The sequence below is a fragment of the Heterocephalus glaber genome, unplaced genomic scaffold (assembly GCF_053883595.1).
Source record: "Heterocephalus glaber isolate CG9 unplaced genomic scaffold, H.glaber_assembly_v1.0 deba00001733, whole genome shotgun sequence".
In the NCBI taxonomy this organism is placed as follows: Eukaryota; Metazoa; Chordata; class Mammalia; order Rodentia; family Bathyergidae; genus Heterocephalus; species Heterocephalus glaber.
Genome location: NW_028258444.1, coordinates 11,039,236 through 11,065,828, shown reverse-complemented (window position 1 = coordinate 11,065,828; position 26,593 = coordinate 11,039,236). Strand labels below are relative to the sequence as shown.

General features: G+C 38.1%; 1 protein-coding gene and 1 pseudogene across 3 annotated transcripts in view; one reads left to right on the top strand and one right to left on the bottom strand.

Annotated features, from left to right (window-relative positions):
• The window catches only part of Yaf2 (YY1 associated factor 2), a 96,519-nt gene that overhangs the window by 44,566 nt on the left and 25,360 nt on the right, over positions 1-26,593 (top strand). The window contains exons 2-3 of one of the 3 annotated variants that reach the window (XM_021251562.2): positions 19,568-19,711; positions 20,662-20,854. The exons of the other annotated variants lie outside the window; for them this stretch is intronic. Of the exons in view, the coding sequence (XP_021107221.1) occupies positions 20,721-20,854 (134 nt within the window). The 5' untranslated portion in view covers positions 19,568-19,711; positions 20,662-20,720. The remainder of the gene's footprint in view (positions 1-19,567; positions 19,712-20,661; positions 20,855-26,593) is intronic. 3 annotated transcript variants of the gene reach the window in all.
• LOC101720811 (small ribosomal subunit protein eS1 pseudogene) lies at positions 23,372-24,305 on the bottom strand (annotated as a pseudogene).

Genomic DNA, 26,593 nt, shown 5'->3' with positions numbered 1-26,593 from the left:
TCATAACAGCTAAATCTTGAAAGTAGCTTGTATGTCCATCAACAGACAAATGGATAAAGAAAATGTGGTATCTATACACAATGGAATACTACTCAGCTCTAAAAGGATAGATTTGAGACATTTGTAGGAAAATGGAGACACTCAGTATAAGTCCACCTTGGAACCTAGTTCTTCTGATTTCTATCCCAGTAGTTTTTCCATTGCTGACTGTCCTGCCATCCAGAGTGGTGCAAACGCTGCTGCCCCTCCTGTTTCCACAGTATTCCTCTCCTACATATACTTCCATCTTTCTTGCTGAACTTAAAAGGCCATCAGAATCGATTGCTTCTTCACACTTAGGGTCACATCTCAGGTAGAGGAAACAGGGGTTTCCTCCTTGGGGGCTTGGTTTGCTCTACAGGCTCACCAGATCCTGACTCGCAGCCTCCGCACTGTTCCTGGTCTCGGCCTGGACCTTGTCCTCTCACGGTCCTGGCCCCCCTCGCTCTTCCCCAGGAGCTGGGCTGTCAGCGAGCTCAGCACCCCAGTCCCTGCCGGCCCGGCTCACCCTGGGGCCTGTTCATTAAACTTTGAAACATAGGCACAAACCAAAATAGTCTGGCAATAAAAAGAAATGATTAGCATAGGATTGGCAAGGTAAAAGTAAAACCTTTATGTGTAGATGAAATCATCATCTACAGAGAAAATACTAAGAAATCTCTAGGAACCCCTAGAACTTGTATCTGAATTTAGCAGGATTAGAAAACACAAGGTATATATAAAAATTCAGGTCTGTGTATACTTGCTATAAATGAAGAATTGGATATTGAAATTTAAAAGTTATGTAGGAGTACAAAGGACCTAGAAAAGTTAAAAACAAAAACAGTGTCGGAAGATGTTTAGCAGCCAATTTTAAGACTTCTTCTAAAGCTACAGTGATCAAGGCAGTGTTGGTGTAAGAAAAGACATATAGATCATTGGAATAAAACAGACAATCTAGAAATAGAACCACACATATACGGTCCACTGAGTTTTGAAAGATTATTTAACATTAGCATTTTATAGAACATAAACTCAACTGAAGAGCAGAGGAAAAGATAGTGTTTTCAGCAAATGGTTCTAGAACACCTGGTATCTGTATATAAAAAATTAACCTCAACCCTTTATTTCCATACATAAAAATAACTTGAAAGGATCTGTGAACCTAAATATGAAAGACTAAAAGTATAAAACTTTAAGAAGAAATTATAAGGGAAAATGTTTATGAATTTAGGGTAGGCAAGAATTTCCTAGGATGCAAAAAACATGATGTACAAAAGAAAAAAATTGATAAATGAGATTCCATCAAAATTTAGAACTTTAATCGACATCATTAAGAAAATGAAAAGTAGTCCTTAAACAGACTGTATTTATAATACATATAACGTATGACCAGAATATATGAAGAACTCTTACAGCTCATTAATAGACAACCCAATTAAAAAGTAGACACATAGGGCCGGGGATTTAGCTCAGTTGTTCTGCCACCTGCCTTGCAAGCGCAAGGACCCAAGTTCGATCCCCGGTACCAAAAAAAAAAAAGTAGACACAAGAAGATGATAAATGGCCAGTACAGCACAAGGAAAGGTGTACAACACTAGAATCAGAAAAATACTAATCAGTACAATAACAAGATCGTATTATACACTCATTAGGGAGATGAAGTTAAAAGTTTTAAAAGAACAAATGTCACCTTAGGTGTGAACCAGTTAGAACTTTCTTTTTTTTTTTTTGCATTAAATTCTTTTATTGGTACATTGTAGGTGTACAGCACAATTACATTTCTCATTGGGAATTGTACCTTTACATAATGCATCTTGGTTCTTATTTTTTCCCCATTCCTAGCCCTCCCTTCACGCCCTCCACCCTTCCCCATTTACAAAGACTTTATTTCCATTTTTGCCATTTCTCATCATTTTTCCTTTCCCTTCTTTCCTTTCCCCTGCCCCTCCCACTACCCCTACCCCTTTGGACCTTTTCTTCCTATTTTACATTATCAGTTATTCATTCTAATCATTGGTACATTTTAGGTATACAATATAATGACATTCATCATTGGAAATTTGCACCTTTACATAGTCTCTCTTGGTTCTTATTTTTCACCCTTGCCCAGCCCTCCCTTCAACCCCTCCATTCCTCCCTGTTTACAAAGATTTTGTTCCTATTTTTCCATTTTCTCATATTAATCCCATTCCCTTCTATCCTTTCCCCTAGCCCTCCCACTTCCTTCCCCTTTGCCCCTTTTCTTCCTATTTCACATTACCTGTTATACATTTAGTCCTTATTTACACTTTCAGTTTCTCACACCAGAGAAACTATTCGGTATTTATTCATGTGTGTCCTATTTATTTCACTTAAGAGTATCGCCTCAATTTGCATCCACTTAGCTATAAATGTCTCTAATTTCTCATTTTTTATGGCTGAGTAGTACTCCATTTTATTAAAAAAAAAACACCCACATTTTCTTTCTCCAGTCTCCAGTTGATGGGCATTTGGGCTGTTTCCAAGTTTTAGCTATTACAAACTGTGCTGCTATGAACATGGGTGCACATATATCACTGTGGTATGATTCTTTTAAATCTTTGGGGAAGATCCCCAGCAGTGGAATAGCGGGGTCAAATGGGACTTCCAATCCTAGTTCTTTGAGGGATCTCCATACTGCTTTCCACAGTGCTTGCACCAGTCTACACTCCCACCAGCAGTGGAGCAGGGATCCTCTTTCCCCACAGCCCCGCCAGCATTTGTTATTGGTGGATTTCATGATAGCAGCCATTCTTTCTGGAGTGAAGTGGAATCTCAGTGTTGTTTTCATTTGCATCTCTCGAATGACCAGTGATGTTGAACATTTTTTCATGTATTTATTTTCTATTTCTACTTCTTGGTCTGAGAAATGTCTGTTCATTTCAGATGCCCATTTTCGGATTGGGTCTTTAAATTTGGGAGGTCTGATCTTTTTAAGTTCTTTATAGATTTGAGATAGTAGACCTTTGTCTGAGGAAGAGCAGGTGAAGATTTTTTCCCACATTGTGGGTTGTCTCTTCACACTGCTGGTGGTTTCTCTTGCTGGGCAGAAGCCTTTTAATAAGAAGAGATCCCACTTGTTGATTGTTTGTGCTAGTTCACAGGCGACTGAGGTTTTGTTCCTAAAATCTTTTCCTACACTGATGTCTTCAAGGGTTCTACCTAACCTCTGTTCCAACTGGTTCAGCGTTTATATTTTAATATTTAGATCTTTAATCCATTTTGATTTTAGTTGAGTGCATGGTGAGAGATATAGGTCTAGTTTTAATCTTTGGCGAGTTGAAGCCCAAGTTTTCCAGCACCATTAATTAAAGAGGCTATCTTTCCTCCAGTGAGGGTGTTTGGCTCCTTTGTCGAAGATGAGATGGCTGAGTGTGTCTGGTGTTGTTTCTGCATCTTCTAATCTGTTCCATTGGTCCTCAAGTCTGTTTCTTTGCCAGTGCCATGCTGTTTTTATCACAGTAGCTTTGTAGTAGAGTTGCAGGTTGGGAATTGTGATACCCCCTGCCATGTCTCTGTTACCTAGAATTGCTTTTGCTATTCTGGGTCTCTTCTTGTTCCAAATGAATTTTCGGATTGTTTTCTCGAGGTCTATGAAGTATGCTGCTGGGATCTCAATTGGAATTGCATTAAATCTATATAGCAGTTTTGGAAGTATGGGCATTTTCACTATATTAATCCTTCCTCCCCAGGAGCAGGGGATGTCTGTCCATTTTCTGATATCATCTTCAATCTCTCTTTTCAGAGTGCCATAGTTTTCAGAGAAGAGGTCTTTGATTTCTTTCGTTACGATGATTCCTAGGTATTTCAGTTTTTTGGATGCTATTGTGAAAGGAATTATTTGCCCTATTTCTCTCTCAGTGAGTCTGTCATTGGTGTAGAGGAAAGCTATTGATTTTTGTGTGTTGACCTTGTAACCAGCTACTTGACTGAATTTGGTTATTAAGTCTAGAAGACTTTTGGTGGAGTTCTTGGGGTCTTCTATATAGAGTATCGTGTCATCTGCAAATAATGACAATTTGACTTCTTCATTACCTATCTTTATTCCTTTTATTTCTTTCTCTTGTGTAATTGCCATGGCTAATGTTTCCAGAACTATATTGAACAAGAGTGGTGATAGTGGACATCCTTGTCTTGTTCCTGATTTTAGTGTGAAGGATTTCGGTTTTTGACCATTTAGTATGATATTGGCTGTTGGTTTTTCATAGATGGCTTCTATCAGTTTGAGGTAGAGGCCATCTATTCCAATTTTTTGTAGGGTTTTTATCATAAATGCATGTTGGATTTTGTCAAATGCTTTTTCTGCATCTATGGAGAGAATCACATGGTTTTTGTCCTTGGCTCTATTGATATAGTGTATTACATTGATTGATTTTCATATATTGAACCATTCCTGCATCCTTGGGATGAATCCCACTTGATCAGGGTGTATGATCTTCTTGATGATCTTCTGCATTCTGTTTGCCATTATCTTATTAAGGATTTTTGCATCTATGTTCATTAGTGAGATTGGCCTATAGTTCTCTTTTTCAGTTGGGTCTTTCTCTGCTTTGGGGATCAAGGTGATGCTTGCTTCCAGGAATGAATTTGGGAGTATTGCTTCCCTTTCAATTTCAGTGAAGAGTTTAAAGAGTAGTGGCAGCAGTTCCTCTCTAAATGTCTTGTAGAATTCAGCAGTGAAGCCATCAGGGTCCGGGCTTTTCTTAGGTGATAGGTTTTTAATTCCATTTTCAATTTCATTGGTTGATATTGGGTTGTTCAGAATTTTTAGGTCTTCTTCGTTCAACTTTGGTAATTCATATGTATCTAGGAATCTGTCCATTTCTTCTGTGTTGTCCATCTTATTGGCGTATAGGTTCTGAAAGTAGGTATTGATGATCCTCTGGATTTCTGCTGGGTCTGTTGCAGTTTCACCCTTTTCATTCCTAATTGCATGGATTTGGGCCTTTTCTTTCCTTTTTCTGACAAGGTTGACTAAAGGTTTGTCAATTTTGTTGATTTCTTTCGAAGAACCAACTCTTGGCTTCATTGATTTTTTTGTATCATTCTCTTAGTGTCCATTGCATTAATTTCTCCTCTGACCTTTATAATTTCCTCCCTTGTATGAGCTCTGGGGTTGTCCTGCTCTTCTTTTTCTAGAAGCTTGAGGTTCAGCATCAGGTTGTTTAATTGGGCTCGTTCTGTTTTCCTAAAATGAGTATTCACTGCTATGAATTTCCCTCATAAGACTGCTTTCATTGTGTCCCATATATTCTGATATGTTGTATTATCATTGTCATTTAATTGAAGGAACTGTCTGATTTCTTCTTTAATTTCCTCTGTGACCCATTGGTTATTCAGAAGTGTGTTGTTCAATTTCCATGTGTTTATGAAATTTTTTGAGTTTCTTTTGCTATGGATCTCCAATTTCATTGCACTATGGTCTGATAATATACAGGGGATAACTTCAAGTCCTTTGTACTTAAACATGTCCTATGTGTGAGTATGTGGTCTATTTTGGAGAATGACCCATGTGCAGCTGAGAAGAATGTGTATTCTGATTTTGTGGGGTGGAAAACTCTGTAAACTTCTATTAAGTTCATTTGTTCAAGAGTTCGATTGAGTTCTGGTATTTCATTACTTATTTTTAGTCTAGTTGATCTATCTATTTGTGACAGTGGGGTGTTGAGGTCCCCCATTACAATTGTATTAGTGCATTTATGACTTTTCATGTCCGTTAGTATTTGTTTTATATAGTTGGGTGCACTAGTGTTTGGTGCATAGATATTTATGATTGTCATCTCTTCCTCTTGGATTCTTCCCTTTACAAGGATGTAGTGTCCTTCTTCGTCTCTCTTAATCAGTGTTGGTTTGAAATCTACTTGATCTGCCAAGAGGATAGCTACTCCTGCTTTTTTTCGGGTTCCTGTCGCATGGAGTATTGTTTTCCACCCTTTAACTTTCAGTCTTTGAGTTTCCTTTAGAATGAAGTGTGTTTCTTGTATGCAGCATATTGTTGGATTTTGCTTCTTGACCCATTCTGCCAGTCTATTTCTTTTGATTGGTGAATTGAGACCATTAACATTGATGGTTATAACTGAAATGTATTGACTTGTCATTGCCATGACTTTTTCTTTTTGTTGGGTTCTCCCCCTTTACATTTAATTTCTTGTCATGCCAGATGGGTTCATTCTGCTTTGCTTCCTGGGGTTGTGATCCTCAGTGTCTGTTCCTAGGCTATTGTATAAAATTCTTTGGAGTGCTGGTTTGGTATTCACGAAGTTCCTAAGGTGCTCTTTGTCATGAAAGTATCTTATTTCTCCATCCATTTTGAAAGATAGTTTTGCAGGGTACATCAATCTGGGTTGGAGGTTGTTTTCTTTTAGGGTTTGGAATATGTCACTCCAAGCTCTTCTTGCCTTGATGGTTTGTGTTGAGAAGTCTGCTGTGATTCTGATGGGCTTTCCTTTGTATGTGATTTGTTTCTTTTCTCTGACTGCTTGGAGAACTTTGTTCTTCTGTTGTGTTTCTGGAATCTTAACAATTATATGCCTATGTGTAGATTTTTTTTGATCAAGGCTATTTGGAGTCCTATATGCCTCACTTATCTGTAAAACATGAGCTGTTTTGATGCACTTGAGAACCCAGAGATAGGTACCGTCATTATCTCTATCTCATATATGGGAATACCAAAGCATAGAGGGAAAAGAAGTTGTATTTGTCTGTTTTCTGTTGCTCGGAGCCCATGCCTGAATCTGGGTGCATCTAAAAAAAAAAAAAGTTGCTTCTGTAACTCTCCTTCTGTACTTCTCATTAAAGGGTCTTCAAGTATCTTTTTTTTTTGGTGCTGGGGATCGAACTTGGTACCTTGCACCTTCGAGGCAGGCGGTGGAACCACTGAGCTAAATCCCTGGCCTCTCCTATTCTTCTTTTATTGGTTCTCCTATTCATGGGTACTCAGCTTTATTATTGATCATTGGTAATCTCATATTTTACAGACTGTTCTTGTATCTGACAGAACATTGAGATTTTTCTGTAGTGTTATGTGATATTTAGATCGAATTCCCTCCTCTTCCTTCCCTCTTCCTTCTCAGGATAAAAAGGAGGGGAACTCTGCAGCTGAGATATATTTCCAGCCCCTTTTATTTTTTATTTTGATACAGGGTCTTGCTAAATTGCTCAGGCAGGATTTGAATTTGTGGTCCTTCTGCCTTGGCCTCCCAAATTGCTGGGATTATAGGCATGTGCCACAGCACTCCACTTACTGTCTTTAGATGAAGAACAGTTTCCTTCCTCTAAGCTTTTAATCACAATATTGGCTCCAGCTTTTTATCCAAATACCTATTACCTATCTAAATATCTAAGTACCTTAGACCTTATTCATAAAGGATTATACATTATTATTTGTTATGCAGCAGGGTAAAAAAATTTTTCCATTGCTTTAAAGTCATTGTTCTGGATAAGGATTTTTTTTTTTTTGGTACCGGGGCTTGAACTCGGGTCCTACCACTGAGCCGAATCCCCGGCCCAAGGATTTTTTTTTTTAATAAAATGAGATCCATCATTTTACTTTATAGAGATTGGGTGTTCTTTCCCTGGATATTATTTTCTCAGAGCTTTTAAAATCAACCCATTTTTCTCCCCTTTGTTCTCTAGTAGCTACTATTTTTTTTTTTTTTTGTACTGGAGATCAAACTCAGGACCTTGCGTTTGCCAGGCAGGCTCCCTAATAGATAGTATTTGAGAATGAATATATTACAAAGTAGAGCCCTAACTAAGGGACAACATGATTTAATATTATAGCTTATTGGTTTCGCCTTGCCTAAGATGAGGGCCATTTACGATTATTCTTAGTAAACAGATTTATAACCTCTCATACTGGTTACCTGTATGTCCCTACACCAGTGGAATTTTCTATAATTTATTTCAAATAGTGCCGTACTGTTCCCCTTCCCACTGTGACAGGGCCTTCCTATGTTATCTAGGTTGGTTTTGAATTCCTAAGCTCAAGCACCTCCTGAGTAACAAGGACTGCAAGACGTGCCCCACCATCCCCAGCTGCCCTTCTAAGATGAGATTAGCTGGACTATGGATAGATAAGTATTCACATTCATTAGTTTTCTGGCCTACATGTTTTCTTGTCTTGACTATTGTTTAATTTCTGTACTTTCCAGTCTTTCAACCTCTTCCTGCTTGTTTCATTATCTCCATTCTAACAGAATCTCAAACCCCATCCTACTTTTTCCAACCCATGTCATCCAGGTGTATTTTTACTGTTGGATACTGTCCAGCACATCAGTGCAGCATTTCATTTACTTATCCCTGATAAGATAGCAGTTTAGCAACCGAGACAGCTTTAAGTTAGGATATGAGTTAGCATTTGAGTTCCTGGCTTGGAGTTACAGTGGAGCCAAGAATACTTTTCTTTTCCCATCTATTATGATCACTCATCCTATTCAGTTTCATTGCCCCTAGCCAGACGAAAGCTGAGAGTTGCTAATTATGGTCCCTGGGGTGTTGGCCAAATTTCTGAGCTCTAGGCAGTTATATAGCCAAAGAAAGAGCACCCAGCAGCTTAGAAAGAATGTAGGCAGTTTGTGCTAGCACCTGACTGTGAATGAAACTAAATACTGGTGGAAGAGCAGGCTGGAGTGAACAGTGGACACTGGATTTGTTTTCTTATATTTTGTGTTCTTCAGTTTATCCTAGATTCTGCTATGACATTAATTTATGGAAAAAATGCCAGTTTAACTTCATCACTAAATAATTTTCTGAGGCCAGCTAAATGTGAGGCATTTTGTTACAAGTGAACAGGACATTGTTGCCTTTTCAGGTGGTGGTTACTTGCCATCCCTGCTGAATTCTTGAGGACCTCCATCCAGGTTTAAATCTACCCCTCAGCTCCTGGAGGTTCTACAAGCATTTGGTGGTAGCAGTTTGGTTCATGGTTTTGGGTTTTTTGCCCCTCAGTGTTGACTTGCACCATGTTTCAAAGAAATTTAATTGCCATCATTTAAAAAAAACCCAAGAGATTTCTCTTGAATTTATGGATTTCCGTCTTTTATGTTTTTTGTTTTTGCAGTACTGGGAGTTGAACCCAGGGACTTGTGCATGCTAAGTGAGTACACTATCACTGAGCTACATTCCCAGTCTTTTTTTTTTTTTTTTTTTCAGTACTGGGAGTTGAACCTAGGGTCTTCACACTGAACTGTATTCTCCAGTCCCCACTGCCCCCTTTTTTCTTTAAAGACAGGGTCTCCCTAGGCAATTCAGGCTGGTCTTGAACTTACTGTGTAGCCCAGGCTGGCCTCAAACTCATGGTGGTTCTCTTCCCTCAGCCTCTCAAGTACTGGGATTACAGGCATGTGTTACCATGCCTGACTCTCAGTCCTTTTTTTTGTACCAGAGATTTAACTCGGGACCTTGTGCTTGCATAGCAGGTGCCAGAACCACTGAGCTAAATCCCCAGCCCCTCTCAGTCCTTTTTTTTTTTTAAAAAAAATTGTTTTTAAATTTTATTCTGAAATAGAGTTTTGTGAAGTAGACCAGGCATACCTCAAACTTGTGTTCTCCTGCTTTAGGAGAACACAACTAGCTATCACTACATCTGGTTCCCATTTTCTTTTTAAATATTAGATCATTTAGCACACTCAGTCACATTTGTTCACTGCAACAATTTACTCCATTTAGTTGAGGCTTTTGCTTTTTGTATTTCTCATCATTCCCTGTTGTCTCTCCTGAGTTTCTTACACTTGCTGTTATTTATATTTGGTACTTACCTAGCCTGTAGATAATTGAGCTTGCAACTTTTTCTCTAGAGATAATCTGATTTCTCGATATTTTAAACTTTCTTTTCTGTTTTTTTTTGGTACTGGGGATTGAACTCGGGACCTTGAGCTTGCGCAGCAGGTGGTGAAACTACTGAGCTAAATCCCCGGCTCTAAACTTTCTTTTCTTTATTATGAAACTTAGAACAGCCAAGGGAACTTTTTTTTTTTTTGGTACCAGTGATCAAACTGATGACCTTATGCTTGCGAGGCAGGAACGGTGTCACTGAGCTAAATCCCCGGCCGCCAAGGGGACATCTTTAGCATTAAGTCAACATTTCTTAACATGCCCCACAAATCATTTCATGGTCAGGTTCCTGTTTGTTTCTTCAGCCTTAGTTATCTCTTGCATCCACCCCTGTGAAATTACACTGAGGCATAATTCTTTATCTACTGAGTGCTTCATTGTTTCTAGCCTTTGTACTTGTTCAGTTCTCTGGATGGAGCATTCCTGCCAACCTCTGTCCCTCCCCCAACAAGCTCCCAACTGCCCTCCCTTAGTTTAGTTCATTTCTGTTCATGTCTCAGTTAAGTTATAGCATCCCTCAGAAAGCTTTCCCTGTGTCCATAGGATCTGTTTAGGTATCTATCCTAGGTATTTCTTTTTTATTTTTAAAATTGTTTTATTTTTTAAAGGATTTTAGATATATATAATGAAATACTCATCATAAGGAATTTGTACCTGTACATGATATCTTGATACTTCTTTTTTCCCCATTCCCCTCCCCTCCCCTCCCCTCCCCTCCCCTCCCCTCCCCTCCCCTCCCCTCCCCTCCCCTCCCCTCCCCTCCAACCCTTCTTCTACTCCTTATTTTTTTTTTTTCCCCCTGGTACCGGGGATCGAACTTGGGTCCTTGAGCTTGCGCAGCAGGCGGCGAAACCACTGAGCTAAATCCCCGGCCCCCTCTACTTCTTATTGACAAAAGCTTTGTTTCCATTTTTCCCTTCTAGTCTTTCCTCCTCCCTCTCCTTTGTTCCCCTTTTCATTTGAACTTTTTCTTTCCATTTCCCAATATTTTGGTCCTTATTTACATTTTTGGTTTCTCACACCAGAGTAACAGTGTTCCTGATTTATTTCACTTAACGTGTCTGATTTATTTCACTTAACGTGTCTGATTTATTTCATTTAATATTATGGTCCCAAGGTACATCCATTTAGCTAGAAATGTCTCAACCTTATACTTCTTTATGGCAGAGTAGTACTCTATTGCATAAAAGAACCCCACATCTTCTTTATCCATTCATTGGTTAGGTGGGCTGTTTCAAAGATGTAGGTATTACAAACTGGCACTATAAACATGAATGTGCATATATCGCTGTGCTGTGATACTTTTAATTCTTTCAGGAAGATACCAAGAAGGGGAATAACTGGGTTGAGTGGAACCTCTACTTTTAGTTTTTTGAGGAATCTCCACACTGATTTCCAGAGTGGTTGCACCAGTCGGGTTCCTTTTTCCCCACAACCCCTCTAGCAATTGTTATTGACTGATTTCTTGATAATAGCCGTTCTTTCTGGAGTGAGATGGAATCTCAGTGTTGTTTTAATTTGCATCTTTTGAATGATGTTGAACATTTTTTCATATATTTATTCACCATTACTACTTCTTCACCTGAGAAGTGTCTGTTCACTTCAATTGCCCATTTTTGAATTGGGTCTTTAAACTTGGTGGGGGGAAGCTGATTGTTTTGAGTTCTTTATATTTTATAGTTATTAGTTCTTTTTTGGTAACCGGGGATGGAACTCAGGACCTTGTGCTTTGGAGGCAGGCGGTGGAACCGCTGAGCTAAAACCCCGGCCCAGTTATTAGTTCTTTGTGTGAGGAGCAGCTGGCAAAAATTTTTTCCTACACTGTGGGTTGTCTGTTCACTCTGTTGGTGGTTTGTTTGGCTGTGCAAAAGCTTTTTAATAAGATGAGATCTCAGTTGTTGATTCTTTGTGATATTTACTGTGTGATCGGGGTTTTGTTCATAAACTCTGCCTACATCAGTGTCTTCAAGAGTTTTGATTAAGTGCTTCTGTTTTAATATTTAGATCTTTGATCCATTTTGATTTTAGTTTAGTGCTTATGGGTCTAGTTTTAATCTTTGGCGTGTGGATAGCCATTTTTTCAAGCATCATTTATTAAAGAGGCTATCTTTCTCTCAGTGAAGGTGTTTGGCTCCTCTGTCAAAGATAAGGTGGCTGAGTATGTTTGGAGTTATTTCTGCATTTCCTAACCTGTTCCATTGATCCTCAGGTGTGGGTTTTTTTGTGTTTTTTTTAATCACAGTAGCTTTGTAGTATAGTTTCAAGTCAGGGATTGTGATGCCCCTGCCTTGCCTTTGTTGCCCAGAATTGCTTTTGCTATTCTAAGTCTCTTCTGGTTCCAAATGAATTTTAGGATTATTTTCTCTAATTCTGTGAGGTATGCTATTGGCATTTTGGTCGGGATTGCATTAAATGTATATAAAAAGTTTGGAAATGTGGCCATTTTCACTGTATTGGTTCTTCCTACCCAAGAACGAGATGTCTTTCCATTTTCTGATCTCCTTTTCCATCTCCTTTTTCAAAGTACTGTAGTTTTCAGTGTAAAGGTCTTTTACTTCCTTCATTAGATTGAATCCTAGGTATTCCAGTTTTTTGGATGCTGTTGTGAAAGGTGTTGTTTCCCAAATTTCTCTCTCTGAGTTCATTTGTGTACAGGAATGCTATTGATTTTTGAGTGTTGACTTTGTATCCAGCTATGGTACTGAATTTGATTATTAAATCTAGAAGGCTTTTGGTAGAGTTTTTAGGGTCTTCTATGTAGAGTATCATGTCATCTGCAAATAATGATAATTTAAGCGCTTCTTTTCCTATCCTTATTCCTTTTATTTCTTTCTCTTCTCTAATTTCCCTGGCTACTGTTTTCAGAACTATATTAAATAAGAGTGATGATAGTAGACATCCTTGTCTTGTTCCTGATTTTAGAGTGAAAGCTTTCAGTTTTTGTCCATTTAGTATGATGTTGGTTGTTTGTCATAGATAGCTTTTGTCAGATTGAGATAAAGACCATTTATTCCATTTCTCTGTAGGGTCTATCATGAATGAGTGTTGAACTTTGTTAAATGCTTTTTCTGCATCTGTTAAGGTGATCATATGGTTTTTGTTCTTGGCTCTGTTAAAACAGTGTATTACAATTATTGACATGTATATGTTGAACCATCCCTGCATCCCTGGGATGAATCTTACTTGGCCATGGTGTATAATCTTCTTGATGATTTACTGCATTCTAATTGCCATAATTTGCATCTGTGTTCCTTAGGGAGGTTGGCCTGTAGTTCTCTTTTTTGGTTGGATTCTTCTCTGGTTTTGGTATTAGGGTAATGCTTGCTTCCAGGAATTAATTTGGGAGTATTGCTTCCCTTTCAATTTCATTAAAGAATTTGAGAGGTAGCAGCATTAAGTCTTCTCTAAATTTCTTTTAGAATTCAGCACTGAATCCATGAGGGCCTGGGCTTTTCTTTGTTGGTAGGTTTTTAATTACATCTTCAAATGCACTGACTGATATTGGTTTATTTAGAATTTTTATATCCTCTTGATTGAGTTTTGGTAATTCATATGTATCTAGGAATCTGTCCATTTCTTCTTTGTTTTCCATCCTATTAGAGTACAGTTTCTCAAAGTAGGTACTGACAATCATCTGGATTTCTGGAGGCTGTGTTGTGATTTCACCCTTTTCATTCTTAATTGCATGGTTTTGAGCCTTTTGTTTCTTTTTTGATCAGAGTGGCTAAGGGTTTCTTATTTTATTTACTCTTTCAAGGAAACAATTCTTTCATTCATTGATTCTTTGCATTGTTTTCTTTTTTGTGGTACCGGCGATCAAGCTCGGGACCTTGCACTTGCGAGGCAGGCAGCGGAACCACTGAGCTAAATCCCCGGCCCTTGATTTGTTTTCGTAGTCTCCATTGCATTAATTTCTGCTCTGATCTTTATAATTTCCTCTCTCATACAAGCTTTGGGCTTCATGTGATCTTCTTTATCTAGATACTTAAGGTTCAAAATTAGGTTATTTGAATTCTCGCTGTTTTTCTTAGATGGGAATTCACTGCTATAAATTTCCCTTGTAGGATTGCTTTTATTGCATCCTGTAAGTTCTGGTATGTTGTATTGGCATTATCATTTATTTGTAGAAACTGTCTAATTTCCTCTTTAATTTCATCTGTGACCCATTGGTTGTTCAGTAGCATGTTATTTAATTTCCATGAGTTTATGAAATCTTTGTAGTTTCTTTTGCCATTGATTTTCAGTTCAATTGCAATATGGTCTAAGAATATGCATGGGATAATTTCAGTTCCTTTACATTTACTTAAGCATGTTGTTTGAGCCAGTATGTGATGTATTTTGGAGAACATCCCATGTACAGCTGAGAAGAAATGTATATTATGCTATTGTGGGGTGGGACACTCTGGTTTGTTTTTTTTTATATAGAACAGTTGAATTAAGTAGTGCATTTCTAAATCACATTCACATGAATAAGGGTGTGTATATGTGATAAGGTCCTATCTAGTATTTGTACCTTTATGTAAATCTACTTGCATAGGATTGGACCTACTAGCTTCCTTTTGTTGAATAGAATATGGTAAAAATGTTGACATGTTACTTTTGATTTCAGGTTAACAACAACAACAACAAAAAAGCATGACTTATATCTTGCTTGCACACTTGGGCTCTTCTCACTTACTCTAAGTCCATTTGTTCAAAAGTTTGCTTCAGTTCTGATATTTCTTTGTTCATTTTTTGTGTAGTTGATTTGACTGTTTGTGACAGTGGAATATTGAATTCCCCCATTACAATTGTATTAGTGGTTATTTGATTTTTTTAATGTCCATTAATATTTGTTGTATATAGTTGGGTGTGCTATTTGGTCCATATATATATATATATATATATTTATGATTGTTATCTCTTTCTCTTGGATTGTTCCCTTTACAAGGATATAGCGACCCTATTTAGCGACCTCTCTTAGTCTTGGCTTGAAATCCACTTTGTCTGCAAATAGAATAGCTACTCCTGCTTTTTTCCGGTTTCCTGTTGTATAAAATATTATTTTCCATTCTCTGACTTTCAGTCTGTGAATTTCTTTTTTTTTGGTACTGGGGATTGAACTCGGGACCTTGTGGTTACAAGGCAGGCCCTGGCACCACTGAGCTAAATCCCCAGCTGATGTTCTGTGAATTTCTTTTTGAATTAAATGTGCTTCTTATATGTAGTGTATTGTTGGAACTTGCTTTTTTTGGGTGGGGGGGTACCAGGGATCGAACTCAGGACCTTGTGCTTGTGAGGCAGGCGGTGGAACCACTGAGCTAAATCCGCAGCCCTGGATCTTGCCTTTGATCCATTCTGCCAGTCTGTTTCTTTTGATTGGTGAATTGAGACCATTAACATTGTTGGTTATAACTGTTACATATTGACTTATCCTTGTCATGTTATTTTCTTGTTGTTGGTTCTCCCTTTTCCCCCTCTGTTTAATAACTTTCCTTGCCTGGTGGATTCATTCTATGTTTGTTCATGGAATTGTAGTCCTTGTTATCTCTTTCTAGAATGTCCTTGAGAACATTTTGGAGTGCTGATTTGGTAGTCATGAATTTCCTTAGGTGTTCTTTGTCATGGACATATCTTATTTTTCCATCAATTTTGAAAGATAGTTTTGTGAGATGCATCAGTCTGGGTTTGAGGTTGTTTTCTTTGAGGACTGGAAATGCTTCATGTTTTTCTTGACTTGAGGGTTTGTATTGAGAAGTCTGCTATGATTCTGATGAGCTTTCCTTTGTAGGTGAATGGTTTTTTTTAACAGCTTTTAATATTCTTTCTTGTGTTGAATTTCTGGAATCTTGATTATTATATACCTTGGTATAGTTTTTATTTTTAATCATGGGCAATTGTAGTTCTGTATGCCTCACTTAGCTGTATGACAAATTCTTTTTTCCTTCTTGGAAAGATTTCTGCCATTATTTCTGTGAATAGATTTTTTTAATGTTGTTTGTGCTATGTCCTGCTTTTTATTGACTGATCAATGTTATGTTATTCTTTAAATCATCTAGCAGCTGTTGGATTGACTTTTTGTGGTCCCTTGTTATTTTTTATTATTTATTTATTTATTTATTTATTTTTGGTACTGGGGATCGAACTCGAGACCTTGCACTTTCAAGGCAGGCGGTGGCACCACTGAGCTAAATCCCCGACCCCTCCCTTGCTATTTTTAAATTTTTATTTTAAATTTGTTTCCAGTACTGGGAGTTGAACTCAGGACTTTGTGCTTGCCAAGCAGGGGCTGTGCCACTGAGCTAAATACCTGGCCCTCCCTTGCTATTTTTAAGAAATCTTTCTTTTCATGATTGCTAACCACAATCCTGCCTCATTTGTAATATCTGATATATTCTGTCCTCACATTGTCTGATTCTGCTGAGTATACTTTCTTTTTTTTTTTTTTGAGTACTGGGATTTGAACTTGGGACCTTGTACTTGTGAGGCAGGCGGCGGAACCACTGAGCTAAATCCCCGACCCTGCTGCATATACTTTCAATGGAATTTTTATTCTTCTGGATATCTGTTTGAATGTGTTTCATAGATTCCATTTCTTTCCTATGTTGGGCATTTATGGTTTGCATCATTTTCCTAAGCTTGTCTGTGTTTTTGTGTGTATCTGCTCTATAGTCACTAACCATGTCCTTCATTATGGTCACCATCATTGTAGTTATCGCAGAAATATTTTCTGCTTTGATTTTTTTTCTAGAGCCTCATTCATCTGCTTTATTACTTCTGCTGTTACCACTTCAGAGATTCCAGGTGGGTGGCTTTTGAATTGTTGTACTTCATTGCCCCCTGAGTTTGCCTTTGGTGAGCTGGATGTCTCGTGTTGCATCTTGCTTAAGTATCTTTTCATTTTCTGTTTTTTAAAAATTTTATTTCCTGGGTTGATACTTGTAAATTGCTTATAGCAGGTAGCTTTATTGCTAGTATTTAGAACCCTTAGGAAATGGTTACTTGTCAGAGATGGCTTCTGAGTGTAGGTGGCTTTTGGGTTTTGAGTCTGTGGCAAGATCCTCCTTTTCAACTTATTGGGCATGCGAAGTCGTTGCCTATTTGGCCTAGCCCCTGATTTGTTGACACTGGCTTACAGTAGTGTTATAACCCTTAGGCAGTCTCAGTCTTGGCACACCAGGAAGAACAACTGATTAGAACAGTTGTCACCTTGGCTAAAGTAGTACAGTCTACAGTAATGGTAGTATCAAACACAGCCTAGAAAATGAAAAACTACGGTAAATATTAATTTACCACCTTTAACCATATGAACTGTATTTGTGGTTATATAAGAAAATCTAAAACAAACTAGAAAATTATATAGAGTATATATAACCTTGATATGGCCATTTTAACCTTGGGAGAAAATTTAAATGTGGCTGGCGGGAAGATAGAGAAATAGAAGAAGAGAGAGTAGAAGCAAGGTTGGAGGACAAAGGAAGATTACGCAAACTTTGCGAAACTAGTGAAGAAGACAGAAAGGAAAATGGAAGAGAGGAAAAGAACAGAAGAAAATAACAACAACCAGAAAAGTGGAAATAATACTCACATCCACATACAAACAAGAACAAACAATCAAGAAATAAAGAATACAAAACAATCAAGAAAAGAAAAAGAAGAAATTCCACTTCAGGGTGTGTCTGTGCTGTCATTGGTAGAATGGGGAAGCAAGCCAGCTATAGAGTTACAGCAGGGTAGTGGATAATCCCAACAAGCCCACATCTTTAGTTCCATTTAAGTTCAGGCTGGTTTCTGGCTAACAGGCTGGAACCTAATTTGTTCAGCCTGCAACACTCAGTGTGCCTCCTGCTGCCTTGAACTCTGCTCTCTGCTGGCTTCAACTTGTCTTTTTGACCTCTTGCTGATTTGAACTCGGTTCTGCCTCACCTTGACACTGGGAGCTGCTAGATGGAGCCAGCTCATAGTTGCTCTGATTTTGAGCTCAGTTGACTCTTTGCTAAAATTCCTACCAGTCAATCACCCTCCCCTGGGGGATGTCTGAACATAAATAATTCACCAGCCACTGCAGTATGGCAGAAAGTCAAGCAAAACAAAAAATAAAAAATCCATGGTATGTAATTATATTGCTAACTTGCAGTAAATTCATAGGTCTAACATGTTCAGTTCCACTACATTTAATTTTTTTTATTAGTACATGTTTGCAATATATAATTATTACATTCATATACATATTGATATATGTGATTTGTATCAGTATAGAGATTGAACCCAGTGGCACTGTGCCACTGAGCTATATTCCTCGCCCTTTTAGTTTTACTTCTTTATTTTTGAGACAGAGTCTTGCTAGGTTGCCCAGGCTGGTCTTGAACTTGTGATCCTCCTGCCTCAGCCTTTCAAGTAGCTGAGATTATAGGCATGCATCACCACACTCAGATGATTATAGGCATCTTTAAGTGAAAAAATAGAAAGCTAAAGAAAATGATAACCTAAATTGTTATGACACTGTGCAACATATTAGAACAGGATTTTTTTTTTTGGTACCCGGGATCGAACTCAGGACCTTGGGCTTGCGAGGCAGGCGACGGCACCACTGAGCTAAATCCCCAGCCCAGGAAATTTTGATTAAGATTTGTATTTACCCCTGCCAGGCTTATAGTCCCAGTTACTCAAGAGACTGAGGCCAGAAGATCACTTGAGTCTAGGAGTTTGGGGTTAATCCTTGGTAACATAGTGTGACTCTTTCTCATAAAAAAAGAAAAAAAATTGTATTTAATCATGTTAAAAGTAAATGTAGCTACTTTTAGTTTTTAGAATGTATGTGCGGTATAGTTATATATACATTACTGAGCCTGTTTGTCTTGAGATTATTTTATATGAATTCACAAAGTGTGCTTATACTAGGGTGATGTCCTTCTGGTGGGTGTTTAGCATGTGTTTACCTTCTTTATCTGTAGTGTATATCATCTGTTTGTATTTACAAAATTCCAGGTTAATATTATTGTTAATTTAAGAAATAAAATTAATATAAAAATTTAAGGTTTTACATCTGTTGCAAAAATGATATGTACCATGTGTAATTTTTATAATAATGTATATAACATTTAAATATCAGATAACATATATATGCATGTACAAATGGTTTCATCTTAGAATAGTTGGCTTGCAATTTGTAACTTGTGGGTTTTTCTGGGTAGCCCTGTCGTAAGTTGAGCATTTGTCTGTGTATCTGTATACACAAATACACAGACACACAAACAACACCAGTGTGAAGAGCAAACTTGAGTGTTTTTGTGATTGAAGCATCATCATGTGTTCAGTTATTTCCAGTTTGTTCATAATGCCCTGGCATTGTTAACAGTGAGGATTTAAAAACAGAATCAGCTTTTAAAGCTTTTCTTTATAGAAGATTTGAACAATATATGCAAAAATAGGATAATATAAAGATCCCCATATAGATTAAACTTGTGATAACTCCTTAATCCTTCTGAATCAAATCTAGGCTCCAGTCCCCTTAATGTGCCGCTGAGGACTCTCCATAGCCTGGCTTCAGCTCCTGTTTCCAGCCTTGTCTCTAATTAAAGTCTCAGAATACACTTGTACTTGGTTATTTATTGCTTATGGGCTTTATAAAAATGCTTTAGAAATTCCATGCATCATCTTGATGTTACAGATTTGCTCATAGAGCTCCCTCTGCCTTAATTGCCCTGCTTTTCAGCTCCATCTGTTGAAGTTCTATACTTAAGGCTCCATTCAAGAATCAGCTCTTGAAACCTGGTGTGGTGGTGTACCTGTCATCTCAGCAGTTGGGAGGCTGAGACAGGAAGATTGCTGCGAATTTGAGGCCAGCTCAGCATAAATAGTGAGTTCAAGGCCAGCCTGAATCACATGGTGAGACCCTATCTCAAAAAAGGAAAAACAAAATAAAACAAAACAAAAAACCCAACACAACCAAACAACAAAAAAGCTCTTCAGGAAGGTTTCCCTCACATATTTCCTTCCATGTTGACTCTCCCAGTTGTAGGTGTGTTCTTTCGTTATTTCCTACCTCTCATATTTATTCAACAAGTCTTTGAGAGTATGCCTTGTTCTTAAGTCCTTGCTGGATTCCTTGTGTCTTTTGCTTCTTTTGAATTAGGCTCTATGGTGTTTGGAACCAGGCTTCCTTCAGCTCTGAGTCCTCCTGCACTGAGCATTATGACTTACATACTATGACTTATACTATGACTTACACACTTTAAGTGAATAATGACCTGAACAGTTAACTTTCAGTTTTCAGATAGACCGTTATATAATGAGATTGTGTGTGTAAATACTTAGCAAGTTTTTTAAGTTAAAAAATGTGTTTGGTTTTGGCTGGGTGTGGTGGCACATGCCTGTAACCCTAGCACTCAGGAGGCTGAGTTGGGAAGATTGACAAGAGTTTGAGGGTAGCCTGGGCTACATAGTGAGATGCTGTCAAAAAGCCAAAACCAAACAAATTATTTTTTTAACTTAAAAAAAATATATTATTAAACGTTTAGAAATATCAAAGACAAATTATATAATCTTAGAAGCCGAGAAGTAATGACAGCTAAAATATTTTTGAACATTGTTCATTGATTTATTCTGTCTGCTTTAACTTTGTATCAATTCCGCTTAATCTTTTTTTACTTCTGTATTCCCCTTTACTACACCAGTAACCATTGACTCTTCATGTAGATTTATCTATTTCTGTGTAACAATGCCCCCAAAACATTTATTTTTTCAGTTTCTGTGAGCCAAGAACTTGTCATCTTCACTGTGCTGTTTTGGCCCTGGATCTCTCCTTAGATTCCAGTTAAGATCATCTGAGGCTGCAGTCATTTGAAGGCCTGACCCAGCTGAGCATCATGCCAGCTCACTCACACTGGCTGTGGACAAGAGGACTTGGCTCCTTGCCACGTGTAGTTCTTCCTAGGTCTCAGATGCTCAGGACAAACCAGTCAGCTTCCCTGAGAGAAGTGATCCCAAAAGTAAACAAGGTGTAAGTCATAGTGTCTTTTATGACTGAGGCAGAAGTCTCACTTTGTCCTTTTTGTAGTGTCCTTCTGGTCATTCAGCAGCCTAGTCTGTGTTGGAGGACTACACAACGCTATGAATGCCAGTAGGGGACCACCTTGGACAGGCTAGCTGTCACAGAGGTAATGAGGTCAGAGAGAAGCAGCAGTTGTCTAACCCTACAGATAAGAAGGAAAAGGCCAATAGCTTTTAGTTTTTCACAAATTGGGACTTAAGTGTGTAACATTGCAGTTTTGTTTGGAAATGATAAAGTATGAAAGACCAAACTTTTATAAAGATGTATTCATAACTCAATTTTTAGTAACACCTAGACATGCTAGCTTTTAGATTTTTCATACACTCGATTGTCTGAATAGCCTTAAAGAATAATTCTGATTTATTAGTGTTTATTAATACTTACGTATAAGACTGTGTTAAGGCATTTTCATGCAGTTTAGTTTTTATTGACAATTACTATCTTGTAAAAGTGAAAATAAGAGTTATTTTAAAATTTTTTATTACTTTTTTCCTATTTTTTCCCCCAAATGCCAGGGATTGGTGCATGGCTGTAATCCCAGCACTCAGGAGGCTAAGGCAGGAGGATTGCTGTGAGTTTGAGGTCAGACTGGGCTACATAGTTAGTTCAAGACCAATCTGAACTATGTAGTTAGACCCTGTCTCAAAAAAAGAATCATACTAAGGTTCCCAAATGCCAGGAATTAAACTCAGGGCCTTGCACATGCCAGGCAGATTTTCTATCACTGGGTTCTGCACCCAGCCCAAGAAACAAGATTTTTAAACCAGGCATGGTGGCATGCATCTGTAATCCTAGCACTTGGGAGGCTGAACCAGGAAGATTGCTGTGAGTTTGAGGCCAGCCTGGCCTACATGGTGAGTTCAAGGCCAGCCTGGACTGCATAGTGAGACCTTGTCTCAAAAAAACCAAAAAGGGCCAGGGATTTAGCTCAGTGGTTCTGCCACCTGCCTCACAAGTGCAGGATCCTGAGTTTGATCCCCAGTACCAAAAAAAGAGAGAGAGATTTGAAGTAAATATTGTAATAGGATTAGGATCTAGAAAGTCTCAATTCAGAGCCAGGATCTTAACCATTATTCCATTGTATCTTAATCTTTTAGTGTCTTTGGAGCATAGAGAATATATAAGCATAGCACTGATTTTTGTGAATTTAAAAAATGGTCACATCGGGCTAGGGATTTAGCTCAGTGGTTCCGGTGCCTGCCTTGCTAGTGCAAGGTCCTGAGTTCAATCCCCAGAACCAAAAAAACCCCCCAAAACAAAAAACAAAATGGTCACTTCTAAGTAGTGAAAATGAGATAGTTACTATTCACAACAAATGACGTGTAAAAGGAATGTTGTTTCCTTAGTTCTTTATAGGTCTCATGAGTTTGAACTATAGATTATGTTCCCTCTTTAGTGTTCTTCTTGTGTTAATTTCTACCGTATGCTTTGCTTACTTAAAATTATAGATTGCTGAATTAGTAGCAAGCAATGACCTGCTTAGATAATTCTGTATATTCAGATTAAACTTGACCTGGAAATTAAGTATAATTTCTTACTGAAGGCTGATTCTTACACTCTCAGACGTTGGATGAACTTCATCCTACTAAAATACTAAAAGTTTGAATATTCCAAATTGAAGTGGTGGCAAATGAAATATTAATTAGCTTCCTAATTACTCTTAGTGCGAAAGTCAATCTCTTAATGATCAACCCTATACACCATATTTGACTAAGTAAAAAAAGAAAAAGAGAATTAAGGACTAGGATGTGGCTTAGTGGTAGAACACTTGCCTAGTCCATATGAGGCCTGAGTTCCTGGGCTTGATCCCCAGCACCACAAAAAGGGAATGATATTAAAAGTGAAATGTCTTGTATTCCCATATTTAGAGTTATTGTCCAGATACACATACCATTGGATGGGGCAGGGACTTAGAAATCATAGAAGTGACCATTTCAGATGTTATCTACATCTTGATGTGTAAACCTTTTTTCCCCCGCAACAAGCAGTTTATTATATATATATATTAAGATAGAAAATCAATATTCTATAATATTTTCTTTGTACAGAAAAAGAAAATACTATGATCATTCTTACCACATTAAGTCAGCTGTATACTGAATCCTAAAGCAACATGTAGCTTACACAGTCATTTGCCACTTCTTTGATAACTTTGTGTCTACACAAATAGTGTTTTCTTTCTTTCTTTTTTTTTTTTTGGTACCAGGGATCAAACTCAGGACCTTGTGCTTTAAAGGCAGGCGGCGGAACCACTGAGCTAAATCCCTGGCCCAAATAGTGTTTTCTTTAATGCTGGTCACAACCCACCTTTTCCAGTTAATGTTGAATTTTAGTTTGTTGTGCAGTTTGGGGTGTCAGTGAATTAAGTCAAACAAAAAGTTGTTCTCTCTCAGATTGCCTGTAGTTATATAAGGACTTAATTGATTTTCTTTTCACATTTGTGGTTTTTAAAAAAATTCATTTTTCACAAATAGGATTTTATTTATCACTATTAAAAATCTGAATTTTAAACAGACTCTTGGACTGGTGGTTCATATCCATTAGCTCGTTCAACTTTAGCTCCAGTCTCATCTCCAGTAGCTTTTTCAGAGCTACTACCTTCACCATGAAGCTCCATGAGTTTTCCCAATTCAAACTTGGGCTGCTTCAGCATTTTTACTTTTCTGACAAAGACATCATGAAGAGGATAAATAGACTGGCAAGCCTTTTCTGTGTCTTTCCCAGTGCTGTCTGGAATCAATTTATTGACCACTTCCTTCAAGTCATTTGTCTGCACCTCTCAGGTCATGATTTCCATCATCTTCTTCCGGATTTGGTGGACCTGTTGGTGCTGAGCGTAAGAGTTCTTACGTGTCTGATTGTTCTGTTTTTTTAGTAAAACCAACACAGAGCAAATGAAGCAAATAACCATTGGTAGTCTTGACATCAACATGAGCTTTGATCATGTCCTGCCATTTCTTGACCATGGAACACATTTTGTCATGAGTGAGATCCATACCATGGAAGTTAGGCGGTTTTTGTCCTGAACATCTTTGGTAATTAGCTTGAATTCTCTAAAGGCAACTTCATCGCTCTGCAGATCAGCAAGGCTCACTTCAAACACATGACCTTTGAGCCCATCAGATGCAATTTTGGTTCTTTGATTTCTGATGACTAGTGTTTTTTCAATAGTTCTTATGTTGAACATAGCCAGTGCCTTCACATCATACCAGTCTTTTTTAGAGAATGGATCAACCACTTTTTTTCTTGGCTCCTTTTTTGCCACCTTTCGTTAGGTGCTTGTTCTTCCTCACAGCCATGGTGCTGCTCAGAGAACCAAAAGGGATTTATTCTAAGTGTAAAGCACAAATATCTGCTAGCATCCACATGTAATAGTCTTAACTATTCTATATTACATGCTTTTAACCTTAGACAGTGACCAACTACATATATTCAAAAATGTTTGTGCCTTTTGCTTTCTTATCAGTTGTATACTGTTAATTTTGTGGACTTTGCTTTTGCTTCTTTGTTTTGACACAGGGTCTTATTGTGTAGTCCAAGCTGGCCTTGAACTCATTGTGTAGCCCAGGCTAGCTTTGAACTTGTGATCCTCTTGGATGAGCCACCCAAGTGCTAGGATTATAGACGTATGCCACCACACCTGGCTTTTAAACTGTGAATTTTTAAAAAAAGTCTTCTTTATGTTTTTGCTTTTATGATACAATATGAGTGAGGTCTTTGTAGACTTCTCTGTTTATAATGACTAAATCCATCAGTTTCATACAAAAGAGCGTATTTTACCCTTGTTTTGTAAACCCTTACTTGGCATGCCAGAGAGGCACTTTCTTTTGAAAGTTACTTAAAAATCTTTGTTGCTTCCTGCCATCATTTGACAAAATAGAAAACACTAGAGGCAAAAGGATGTTTTCGGATACTTACCAGTGTATTTCCCTTTCATTTGTACTTTTCCTTCCAGGTACTTTTGCATACATATCCCACTTGCAGATTCACTTATATTAGTTAACATTGAGTAACATTCCATATTCCACTGAAGCTCTACTCAGTCTTTACTTTTACATCATCATTTTGGATTCTGGCTTTTGTGGAGTTATTTTCAGCTCTATGAGCTAAAACAAGTTTTATGAATTTGGATTTTACATCATATAAAAGCAGGATTTCCATGAAAAATCATATCTCTTTCACTTAGGATTATACCAGACTGCCTGTACAGTACTTGGTTGACTGATAGAGCCATCTAGAAAATGGTTACACAGATCATGCTCAGAGAATATTGTAGTAAGCTGTTCTAGGAACAGTTATTAAAGAGCCATAGATCCAATTATTGTACAAGAAGTAACGATCTGTATGATCAAAGGTAGTGGAGAGGTGGGATGAAACAAGCCCTGGTACTGCCTGGTGATGATGCTGAAGACTAATGTCTTATTTGCATGGGTGGGCCAAAAAGTAGAAGAAAAGCTATGGGGCAGATGGTAAGGAATGCCAGCATAAATTAAACTGTGTAACAGAAATAAGCACAGAAAAAAAGATGATCATTACAAAAGAGTGAAACACTAGTGGAGAACAAACCAAATGTGTACTTTAGTGTCATCAAGCAGAGCACAACTTGTCCCATGCTGAAAGCACCATAATCTGATGGTTGATTTGTTACAGTCCGTTGTGTTATGTGAATGCCATAACTTCTGTGAAATACATGGATTCAGTTGACCAGAACTAAGTGTATCAAAGAAGCCATCTTTCAGTTGGGTGTAGGAAGGAATGACTTCTCTGTATTGGGATATTATAGGTGTAAATACATATATTAGCTATCTGTTGCTGCCAAAGAAATTACCCTGAAATTTAGCTGCTTAAAACAGCAAACATTATCTCTTAGTTTCTGTGGGTCAGAAATCGAAGTATGCCTCAGCTGGGCTGCAGTCAGTGTGGTGGCTGGGGCTACACCTATCTAGAGGTACAGGGGAAGGATTATGTCCAGCCTTACTTCTGTTGCTGTTGGCGGAACACAGTTCTTTGCACTGGACTGAGGACCTTGGTTCCTCACTGAGCTGTTGGCCAGAGGCTTTTTCTCAGCTCTTTGCTGCCTGGCCACTGTGTAAGGGAGCTCATAAGGCAACATAGGGTGAGCAGGATGGAAGCCAGAATATGATCAAAATACGTTATACACACCAACCCCAACCCCAACATGTGAAACTAGGGGAGAAAGTGGTCCAAGAGGGGTGATGTGGGATGATTAAAGTATGTTAAGTGTATGTATAAATTACCAAAATGAAATCCATTAATCTGTATAACTTATATAGGCACAAATGTAAAAATGTGCTTGGGGTGGGAGGTAGAAGCTAGAGTCATTCAGTAACCTAGTTTTGGAAGTGACATCCAATCAGTTTTGCTGTATTCTGTTTGTTAGAAGCACCTTCGTAGGTCCAGCCTACTCACAGGAAAGGGATTAGAAAGGGCATGAATATCAGGAACTGGGGATGATTTGCAGCCCATTTTATTTTATTTTATTTTATTTTTGGTACTGGGGGTTGAACTAGAGACCTTGAGCTTGTGAGGCAGGCGGTAGCACCACTGAGCTAGATCCCCGGCCCCCAAGGGTATTTTTTTAAAAAGTGCTCAGATGCTTAAAATATATAGTGAGTGTGAAGGACTACTGATGTCAGTGGACAGCAGTAATTTGCTTAACCCGACAGA